General features: G+C 64.4%; 1 protein-coding gene across 2 annotated transcripts; it reads left to right on the top strand.

Annotated features, from left to right (window-relative positions):
* On the top strand, nt 1-7797 carry YTHDF1 (YTH N6-methyladenosine RNA binding protein F1). Of its 2 annotated transcripts, XM_056108112.1 has the most exons (4): nt 1-40; nt 339-418; nt 4686-6164; nt 7197-7797. In XM_056108112.1, the coding sequence occupies exons 1-4, from the start codon at nt 7-9 to the stop codon at nt 7221-7223; spliced, it is 1620 nt and encodes a 539-aa protein (XP_055964087.1). In that variant the 5' UTR covers nt 1-6; the 3' UTR covers nt 7224-7797. The 2 variants fall into 2 exon arrangements, with proteins under 2 accessions (XP_055964087.1, XP_055964088.1); XM_056108113.1 differs by lacking the exon at nt 339-418 and having other exon boundaries at nt 21-40; nt 7197-7795.
* Nucleotides 7798-10084: the final 2287 nt, after the last annotated feature.

Genomic DNA, 10084 nt, shown 5'->3' with positions numbered 1-10084 from the left:
GCGTGGATGAAGCATGTCGGCCACCAGCGTGGACCCGCAGGTAGCGGCGCGGCGGGCCGGGCGGGGCGGGGCGGGGGGGCCGGGGGGCCGGGCCGGGGGCGCGGCCGCGCCGGGGACTCTCCGCCGGGGGGAGGGGAGCGGCGGGGGCGCCGCGGACCCGCCCGCGGAGGGAAGGAAGGGAGGGCCCGGCGCCCGCCGACGCCCCTCGGCCGGGGGTGGGGGTGGGGGTCCCCGTCGCCGCCCGGCGGGGGTCCCGATCGCCCCCGGGTGGGCTTGCCCCGTCCCGGCCGGGGCGCGGGGCCCCGTTGCTCCCGGCCCTCAGGCCCGCGCTTCTCCAGCACAGAACGGGCCTCTGCATCGGAAGGACGCGGGCCCCGACCCCGACTCTGAGCCCCGCCTTCCGGGACCGTCCGGCCAGGTACGCAGCCCTCCCGCTGGCCTCTCTCGCCTCCAAGCGGCCCTTGGGTCGCGGCCCTGCTCGCCCAGGCCGGCCGACTGACAGCGGGGGGTCCCCGCGGGGACTCGCGCCGGGCCGGGCCGGGCAGCTGGGGGCACCGCGGGCCACACTCTGGCTCCTGGCTCCGCCGCCTGCCTTCTCTCTGCGGGCCTTCGGATGCACCTGCCGCCTCGGAGCTGGGGGGCACCCGTCGAGCCCCGCGAGGTGCTGCGGGTTTCCCTGTGGCTCTGGGCTTTCGGGAGGGGCGTCCTGCTTGAGGGCTGGAGCCCGGTGGCCGCGCAGGGCGGTGCTGGCTCCTCTCTGGTCGACCCGCCCTTCCTGCCCGCCCTGCGGCCCTGCAGCCTCGATCTGCCGGCTGTGCCTTCCAGACAGGCACCCTGCAGCAGGGCCAGGTGTGGCATTGGCCAGGCGGCCCCCAGGAGTGTTGCATGGTGGGGAGGAGCTTATGCAGCTCCTTGCCCAGCACCAGGGAGTGTGAGGGGCCTGCAGTGCTGCCCTGGGGGAGATCACATGCAGAAACCTCGGGAGGGTGAGGCCTTACGGCTCCCCCTGGCAGTGTTGAGAGCCCTGCTCCCCGGAAACGCCCCCTCCGTTCCTGTGCTCGCTGGTGGCTGCCCCAGGCCTGCAGCAAGCGCTCCCGGAAATCACGGCCTCTGCGTGTGGTCTCCGCTGATGAGACCACCTGACCCCATCCCAGTGAGCCGTGTGCCGCGGTGCCCCACCCCAGCGCAGCGGGAGATTTTTCTCTCTTAGAGCCTTTGTGATATTTGGGGTGGACCTGGCTATTTATTCAGGCGTACCCTATCAATTAACTTGAGGTGGTGGCATCCCTCAGGGGATGTGGCCCTGCCTGGGACCCACCAGACAGCCCGGTCAATCAGCCTTGTGGCACGAATGCAGGAAAGACACCGACAGAGCGGAGGGCTTGTTGGAGGCCAGGTGGGCTGGGCACTAGGCTGCCCTGACCTTGCCTGCTCCGAACCCCCTCCCACCCCAGCCTGGCTGCTTCTCCGCAAGTCCGGGGAAGGCTGGGGCTGCGGTGTGGCCTCGCCTGGGGAGACCTGGGGGCCAGCGGCCCCTCCCAGCAACGCCTGGCCCAGCAGTGCAGTTCTGCGGAGACCTGGAATTGGGGGGTAAGGCTGTCCCCCAGCAATGTGTGAGAAGTATGGGTGCCCAGGACTGAACTGGGCGGCTCTGCATGCCGGGCGCCAGCTCCAGCTTGGAAGTTCTCTCTTCCCTTTTCCTTTCTAATGCCTCAGTGTGGTAGACAGGAAACGTTCCCCTTGCCTGCTCCGTTACGAGAACGTTTGTTTTTGGGGGGGCTTTTTAAAATTTTGTCTTCTGGGGACCACGTGGGATGAATGGAGACGTTACTGGCACCCGCTCGAATAAATCGATGAATAACGGGGATTAAGTGATTAAGTGATAAGTGGGGACCACGTGGGATGCTGGGGATTCAACCCGGGTAAGGCGTGTGCAGGGCATACACCCTCCCTGCAGACTATTGCTCTGGCCCACAAGAAAGTTCTAGAAGGCTCCTCCCATTTTGCTCCTGCCCACTGGTGCTGTGAAGCTGTCCGAAGACCGGGCTGTGGCTGCAGCTGGCTCGTCTGCTCCTGCTGGCTGTCGGCTCTGTGTGTCTGGTGCTCTGGGAAGTGCTTCTCCCTCTGGAACTCCACAGGCCCCCACCCTGCCTTGTCTTTCGTTCTTTTTATTTTGTTTCTGGGCCATGTCCGGTGGTGCTCAGGGGTTGCTCCTGGCTCTGCACTCAGGAATCACTCCTGGCAGGCCCAGGGTCCAAATGGGATGCCAGGGATGGAACCGGGTCAGCCACGTGCAAGGCAAGTGCCCTCCCCACTGTAGTCTCTGGCCTGCCGGCCCTGCCTTGTTAGGGGCCCACCCCATGTCCTCACCTGCCATGGCCAGACCACATGGTCTCCCCTTGCAGCGCAGAGCAGAACCTCCCGAGAACAGCAGCTGTGCCCACAGGCAGGGATGGACTGTGTGGGCCCTCACAGGCTGGGCTCTCCCTGGTGCCAGCCCTCTGTGGGTGGGGGTGGAGCACTGACCGAGTCCCTGAGGGTCAGCTCCGGGCGTCCACCCTGCAGTCAGCCCCATGGATCCCAGCCCTGGCCGTGTCTTGGGGCTTCCCCCGAGGACCATGCCACCAGGTGTCCAGTTCAGGCCCCGGTGTCACCTTGCATCATTGCCCAGTGCTCTTCCTCCCGGTGTCTCCACTGTGAGACACCCCAGGCTGATGGCTGTCACCCCTTTCAGAGGGCTCTGTGTCTGCGCCACCTTGCTGTCTGTGACTGTTCAGAATTCCTTCCTTCCTTCAAAGCAGACTGGGAAACCGTCGTCCTAGCTTCCCACCAAGGGCTGCTGGTGGTTGAGGTGTGCGCGATTCTAGGGCTATGAGTCTCCAAGATGATCCGTTGCGGGGGGAGGGGGCGTGCTGACACTGCCCTCTTTTGCCAGTGTGTGTCAGTGAATGTGGGGAGGTGATGGGTGTATTTGATTGCGTGAACAAATGTGTCTGGGTGTGTGAGTCTACATACATAAGTGAGTGTGTGTGAGTGATTGCTTTTGAGTGTGAGTATGTGGTTATGTGTGTTTGCATGTATGTGTGAATGTTTTTGAGCATGTGTATGTATGATTGCATTAACGAGCAAGTATAAGGTACGTGTGTGAATACACGTGCATTTATGTGTATGACTGTATATGTGAGTATATGGACGTGTGTGTGTCTACGCATAGGTATGAGTTCATAGAATCTACATACATGAGTGTGTGTATGTGTGTGTACGTGAGTATGTGTGTGAGTATACGTGAGTGTGTGTCACCACCTTGTGGACCATCTTGATAGTGTCAGGACAGTCCTGTTTGTGAACATGCTGCATTCTGGTTTTGAGGGCTGCTGTGACCCTAACGGCCCTCCCCCGAGCCCTCTTGGCCCAGGCATCCTGCTGCAGTGTTGGTTGGTAGTGGTCTTTGCGGGCACTGCCTGCTTGCCTTGGGCCAGAGAGCTGCGCTGGGGCGACGAGTCGAGTTTTGCGCTCTCTGAATTGAGACCAGAAGCTGTGGCCTCCTGAGTCCCCGGGCCGGGTGTCTGCCCCAGCCGGGGATCACGCGCGGCCGCTCATGATGGCGCGCCAATGAGGCCCTTCCTGCCCGGTGAGGACAGGAGGCACCGGACAGGACTGCTGTGAGTGGGGCGTGCTGGGACCTCCAGCGGACACGTGGCAGATTCAAGTGTGGGATCTGCTCCCTGTGGGTGCCTTCAGGTGTCCAAGGAAGTGCAGTGATGGGGCTGGAGCATTGAACAGCAGGGAGGGTTTTTGCACGCATCTGACCTGGGTTCGATCCCTGGCACTCCATTATGTCTCCAGAGCTCACCAGGAGCCAGGAGTAATCCCTGGGCACTGCCGGGTGTGACCCGATCCCCCTGCACCCCCCAAAAAAGCTGTGGCCCAAACAGGCCGGTGGGGGAGGGGTGGGTGGATGATGGACTGGTAGGTAGGTGGTGGACAGAGGATGTTCTGGCAGACGTGGCTGGGCCCCCTTGGCAGGACTTGGACTGGGGTAAGCCTAGAAGACAGCCCCTCCCCGCGGGGGACCGGTCCCCCTGTCCCCGGGAAGCAGAGCAGCACAGCTTCCCCGCAGGGCTTCCAGCCCCTGCTTCCAGCCTGCCCTGCTTGGGCTCTCCTGCTTGGGCCGCGGGGACCTGGGCAGAGCTCGTTCCTATCTGAGGCCCTTGGCGTACAGTTTCTGGAAGACGTGAGGCAGGAGCTGGGCCAACTGCAGAAGGCGAGCGGACACCATGCCCTTCTGTCCTTTCAGGCTGCAAGGGGCCTCTTGGCCTCAGGCCCCCTGCACTGCCCAGGAAAGTCGCATCCCCTCCAACAGTGGCTTAGGGGCAGGGCACCCACTTGCCCCGATGGACTTCACGCCCGGGCAGCTCTGGGAGCTCTGTCCAGTCCTGCCGCCACCAGTCAGGCCCGCTGCCCTGCTCACTCGGGGAGGGGAGGGGAGGGGAGGGGAGGGGAGCCGGCCTGAGGGTGCCTGCCCTGCCCCGGGAGCCTTCTGCACTGGACTGTCCCTGCTTATGCCACGGCTGCGCCAGTGTCCTTGCCTCACATCTCCAGGTGACACCTGGGTGCGGCCTCTCGCCCCTTTCCACCGGCCCTGCCCTGGAAGCTGTCTAATTGGCCCTCCTTTGCCTCTGCAGGGGAACACTTACCCGTCCATGGCCGACCCCTACCTGTCCAGCTACTACCCCCCGTCCATCGGCTTTCCGTACTCTCTCAGTGAGGCCCCCTGGTCTAGTGGAGGGGACCCCCCGATCCCCTACCTCGCTCCCTATGGACAGCTCAGCAATGGAGACCATCACTTCCTGCACGATGCCGTGTTTGGGCAGCCCGGCGGCCTGGGCGGCAGCATCTACCCTCACCGGCTTAACTTCTTCCCCGACAACCCTGCCTTCTCTGCCTGGGGGGCGAGCGGGGGTCCGGGGCAGCAGGCGCAGGGCTCGGCCTACGGGGGCAGCTACACCTACCCACCCAGCTCCCTGGGCGGCACCGTCGTGGACGGGCAGACGAGCTTCCCAGGCGACACGTTGGGCAAGGCCACGGGCATGAGCAGCCTGGAGCAGGGCGTGGTGGGCCTGAAGATCGGCCAAGTCTCTGCCACGGCCAGCAAGCCAGGCCTGGGTGCCAGCAGCACGGCGGTGACAGCTGTCCTTCCGGCGGGCGGGGGGGCAGGTGTGAGTGGGCCCGTCCCCAAGCCCACCTCGTGGGCGGCCATCGCTAGCAAGCCAGCCAAAACGCAGCCGAGAATGAAAGCCAAGAGTGGACCCGGGGCCGGGGCCGTGCTGCTGCCTTCACCCATGAAGCAGCACATGGTCATCGGCACATGGGACGGCCAGGGGCCTGTGCCCAAGGCTGCAGTGGCCCAGCCGGTGCCCCCAGCCCTGCCAGCCAGCCAGTCGCTGCCCGCCCAGCCTCCCACCGCAGCCCAGCCACCACCGCAGGCGCGCTGGGTCTCCCCGCGCAACAGAAGTGCAGCGTTTGGACAGGGCGGCGGGGCTGGGGGGGACGGAAGCCCTGCGGGGAGCGGCCAGCCTGGCTCTGGCCCGAGCACCGAGGCCCACCCTGTCCTCGAGCGCCTGAAGGCCGCGCACAGCTACAACCCCGAAGGCTTCGACTGGGACCTGCGCGGTGGCCGCGCCTTCATCATCAAGAGCTACTCAGAGGACGACGTGCACCGCTCCATCAAGTACTCCATCTGGTGCAGCACGGAGCACGGCAACAAGCGCCTGGACAGCGCCTTCCGCGCCTCCCGCAGCGCCGGGCCCGTCTACCTGCTCTTCAGCGTCAACGGCAGCGGCCACTTCTGCGGGGTGGCCGAGATGAAGTCGGCCGTGGACTATGGCGCCAGCGCGGGGGTCTGGGCTCAGGACAAGTGGAAGGGCAAGTTCGACGTGAAGTGGATCTTCGTCAAGGACGTGCCCAACACCCAGCTGCGGCACATCCGCCTGGAGAACAACGACAACAAGCCCGTCACCAACTCGCGCGACACGCAGGAGGTGCCGCTGGACAAGGCCCGGCAGGTGCTGCGGATCATCGCCGCCTACAAGCACACCACCTCCATCTTCGACGACTTCTCGCACTACGAGAAGCGGCAGGAGGAGGAGGAGGTGGTGCGGAAGGTGAGCCCCGGCGGCGCCCGCCTCCCCGCTGCTGCCCGGCGTCCCCCTGCCCCTTGTGCCCCCGCACTCCGAGTCACCGGCACCCAGTGGGTGAGCTGTGCGCCCTTGGCCGGGCTCCCAAGCTGCTCAATCCCGTGGCTGGAAGAGGCGTCTCCTCAGCCTGCCCCAGAGCCCTGGCCAGCACCCGGAGGGTCACCCGGCCCCCACCTAGGAGGGGCCCCCTGCGCGCCCGGCTCTGGTACCCTTGACCTGTCCCTGACGGGTGGAGACACCAGTCCTCTGGCCCCCTCAGACACAGCCTCTGAGGTGAGAGGGAGGGGCCGTGGCCCTGGCGGGCCCAGCGCAGCCAGCAGCGTCAGCGGGCCCTGCCCCCGGCTCCTCCTGGGGCCCGGCGCACCGCCTCCGGCCTCCGGGTCGGCTCTGCTCCCTGCTGGTGTGGGGCGGCTCCTTTGGCCCTCGGGAGCGCGGAGAGCCTCGAGCCTGCGGCCCTCCCTCCCCTGTGCTGCCACACCGTGACGGTGCCTGAGTGCAGGACGGGCAGGTGCACGTGGTGGCTGGACTGGGCGGTTCCCGCTGAAGCCTGGGTGACAGCAGGGGCCCCCCAGGACCCTGCCTCTGACCACCTGCATGATTCAGAGCCTAGGGTGCTCGGAGCAGCCCTTGCTGTCTCCCAGGTGCGCTTCCCCACAGGCGGCCAGAGTGCAGGGCACGGCGGGGTCAGGGGCTTGGGCCGGGGGACAGGGCGAGTACTGGGGGGTGTGGGTGCAGGAGCATACAGTGACTGCCCCACCCAGGTGCTGTTTGGGAGGGCCAGCATCTGGAAGTGTGCGAGGGGGTGACCGGGTGGGGAACAAAGACCAGACCTTGTCCCGCCCAGAGGGTGTCCTGCTTGGTGCCCGCACGGGCTACGTCTTGGGACACAGCCGGGCAGCTCCGGGCCTTGGGGTGCAGAGCCAGGCTGGGCAGGTGGAGGGAGGTTGGGGTGTGGCCGGTGCTGCCCACGTGTCAATACGGTGTTCTTTCTGGCCACAGGAACGACAGAATCGAAGCAAGCAGTAAGGACCCGCATCTGCGCTACGTGCCAGGGAAGGTGCTGGGCCGCGCCTGGCCGCCCCGGGTGCAGGAAGAAGACAGACTGCCCAGTCCAGCTCAAAGACGGGGTTTTATTTTGGCAGAATTGTGTTTTTACTCGTCCCAGCATAGCCATTGAACCCCTCACAGCTCCTTTTCTCGCCCTCTGCCCGTGGGGCCGTGAGATGCCGGAGTCTCGTCACTTCTCATGTCCTCATCCGACGCTGAAGGCCGGGGGAACCCAGCACCCAACGCGCCATTTCTGTGACCTGGTCCTGTCCGTCCCTTGGACTTTGCTCCTGTACACGGGGGTGTCCATGTTTAGCCGCTGTGGTCAGCCTGCCCCTGTGGGCCTCCTGCAGTGCCCTGACAGGCAAGGCAGGTTCCAGCCCGTGTGGCCTTCACTGCCCCTCCATGGCTGAGAACCTCCCTGAAATTCTCATTTTCTATCATTAGTGCTGAGCCTTAAGTATTGGGGCTGGCGGTAAGGTGGACGGGAGGGCCACTCCTCACAGGTTGGGCTTGAGTTCTTGTTTTGGTGAGTGGGTTAAAGAAAAGAAGAAAAACAAACCTTTTCAAAATGGACTCTGCTGTTGTGTTTGTGGAACAAGGGACTGGGCACGAGCCCCTCAGAATCTGGGGAGCAGAGGCCGCCCCCTTCCCCCAGGCCTCTGAGATGCCGGCTGCCTTCTCCCACTTGAGCCCAGATGCGTCTCTCGGAGTGTCCACTAAGTGCCACCAGGGGCTGCTAGGGCCCTTGTCCAGGCGGGACAAGCCCTCAGCTCAGTGAGTCCTCAAGGTCCCTTGGCACCCACGTGTGCACACCTGCTCAGGCATGTGGCCCACCCACTTCCCCAACTATGTGGAAGCTGTGCTTGCGTCCACTGTGGTCCGGGAAGGGCCCGGGGGATGCCTCTGCCAGCAATAGCACAGCAAGTGGGCACTTGTCTGGATGGTGCTCTGCTCATCCCGTTCTGATCACTGGCACACCAGGAGTGACCCCTAAGCACAGCTCACTGGGAGTCCACTGGGGAGTGTGCTGGCCGGGAGCAGAGCAGGTGGGGGGTAGGGTGTGGGCCAGCAGAAGGGGCTTGGGGTGAAGAGGAGCATGGGTGTGTCACAGTCCCTGAGCTGCCCTTGGGCAGTGGCCCTGGACCTGGGGCTCCCAGGCTGTCCTCTGGTCACTTGCTCCACTCATTTCCCTGAGGCTGAAGCAGAGCTGCTTGGTGGGCACCTGGATGCCAAGTGCCACCAACGGGACTGGGAGCCAGCAGGAAGGCACCAGCTCTGGGTTGCAGACACTGGCGGAGGGCATGCTGACATGTGGGGCTCCAGACCTCCCTGCTGTCCTGCTGGGGGCTGATGGGCTGGGGCCGGCCTCCAAGGGCAGGGCTTGTCATCTTGGCCCTGCTTACCTGGCTGGGAAATGAGGGCCTCTGAGGTCGGGGAGGAAGCCAGGCCAAGAGCCAGAAACCGCTGTTGCCACCCTGGGCTCTGTGGGCGAGGACCCCACCCTCAAGTTTCAGGGATTGAGCAGCAGCCCTGGTGCAGCCCAGTGGGCACACAGGGCCACAGTCAGGCTGAGACTGTTCAGAAAGGTCCAGTTGACAGCTCCTGCAGGACTGCAGAGAGGACCACCCACAGGGTGGCTGGCACTGGACTGTGTCCTTGGCCATCGGCTGAGCAGAGTGCTGGAGGCACGCACAGGGTCTGCTCTTGCGCGTTGGCGTGGAGTAGGTGCAAGCATGCACGTGTGCACCAACCTGTACAGGGCTGTAGAGGTGTGTCTACCAACATGTACATGCATGTTGATATGTCGTGCATAGTGGGGGATTGGAGTGCATGAAGGCATAGCCGTGCGTGTGTATGCATGTATGTGTGAGTGTGTCACTACCTCTAGGGTTAGTGAGTGTCTCACCATTGGGGGCGCTGGGCCATCAGGGGACAGCAAGACTCACGGGGCAGGAATGCAGGTGCTGCTGTGGCAGAGACAGCGGAGGGGGTGTCCCCGAGCCCTGGGTAATGCTGATGGTCTAGGCTGAGCCAGAGGGGCTCCCCAGCATGCTGTGGAGTGGGCAGGGAGAGTCCTCCGGGGAGGGGAGTGGAGTAGGGAGCAGCTGTGCCTCGGGTCTGAGGGCCCAGGTGGTCGTCCTGGAGAGAAAGGATGTGCGGTGTCTGAGGGTCACGGTCCCAGAGATTGGGTGGGGCAGCACACTTCCATGCACATGGGCACCTGAACTCCACGCACAGCTGACACAGATGCACACAAGGCACGTACTCTCCACATGGCACACGCTGACATGAGGCAGCTGCTCCACACGCAGACAGCAGTCATGTGAAAACAGTGCACACTGTCACTTGCATATGGCACGTACTAACATGCACACTTCACCTAACTCGTGGCACATGCTGACATGCTCACGGCATGTACAACTGCACGCGCAGTGCCCAGACACACTTACGTGCAAGCACCACCAGCACATGGTGTACCCGCACTCACAAGTCTTGACAGAAACAAGCATGTGGGCGTCTGGCACACGCGCGGCTCAGGCCTGCAGGTAATGGTCTGCATCGAGCTGACTTTAGGGGAACCCTCCTCCACTCCTCTGCCCGGCCCCAGGGAGAAATGAGGAGTGGGTGCAGGTGGGCAGTGGGAGGGAAGGCGGCCCGTGGCCAGAGGGGACGGCAGGCCTCCTGCCGGCTGCAGGATTGTGCAAAGGCACCAGACGCCCGGCTCAGCGGTCCCGCTATGTGGGTGGATGGTGGGGTCCCGGGGGCTTGGCACTGTGGGGCCTATCCCCTGGGGCCTTGACGACACTGGGGTCATCCCTGGAGGTCTCCCAGGGCCT

Source organism: Sorex fumeus, unplaced genomic scaffold (assembly GCF_029834395.1).
Source record: "Sorex fumeus unplaced genomic scaffold, SorFum_2.1 ptg000193l, whole genome shotgun sequence".
Lineage (NCBI taxonomy): Eukaryota > Metazoa > Chordata > Mammalia > Eulipotyphla > Soricidae > Sorex > Sorex fumeus.
The sequence above is the reverse complement of the archived record's forward strand: the minus strand, read 5'-3'. Positions and strand labels throughout refer to the sequence as shown.

Bases quoted from the DNA above. Each gene is read 5' to 3' on its own strand.
- YTHDF1 (XM_056108112.1), top strand. From the start codon at position 7: ATGAAGCATGTCGGCCACCAGCGTGGACCCGCAG. The intron at 41-338 runs GTAGCGGCGCGG...GCGCTTCTCCAG, and splicing joins CCACCAGCGTGGACCCGCAG to CACAGAACGGGCCTCTGCAT. The intron at 419-4,685 runs GTACGCAGCCCT...TTGCCTCTGCAG, and splicing joins TTCCGGGACCGTCCGGCCAG to GGGAACACTTACCCGTCCAT.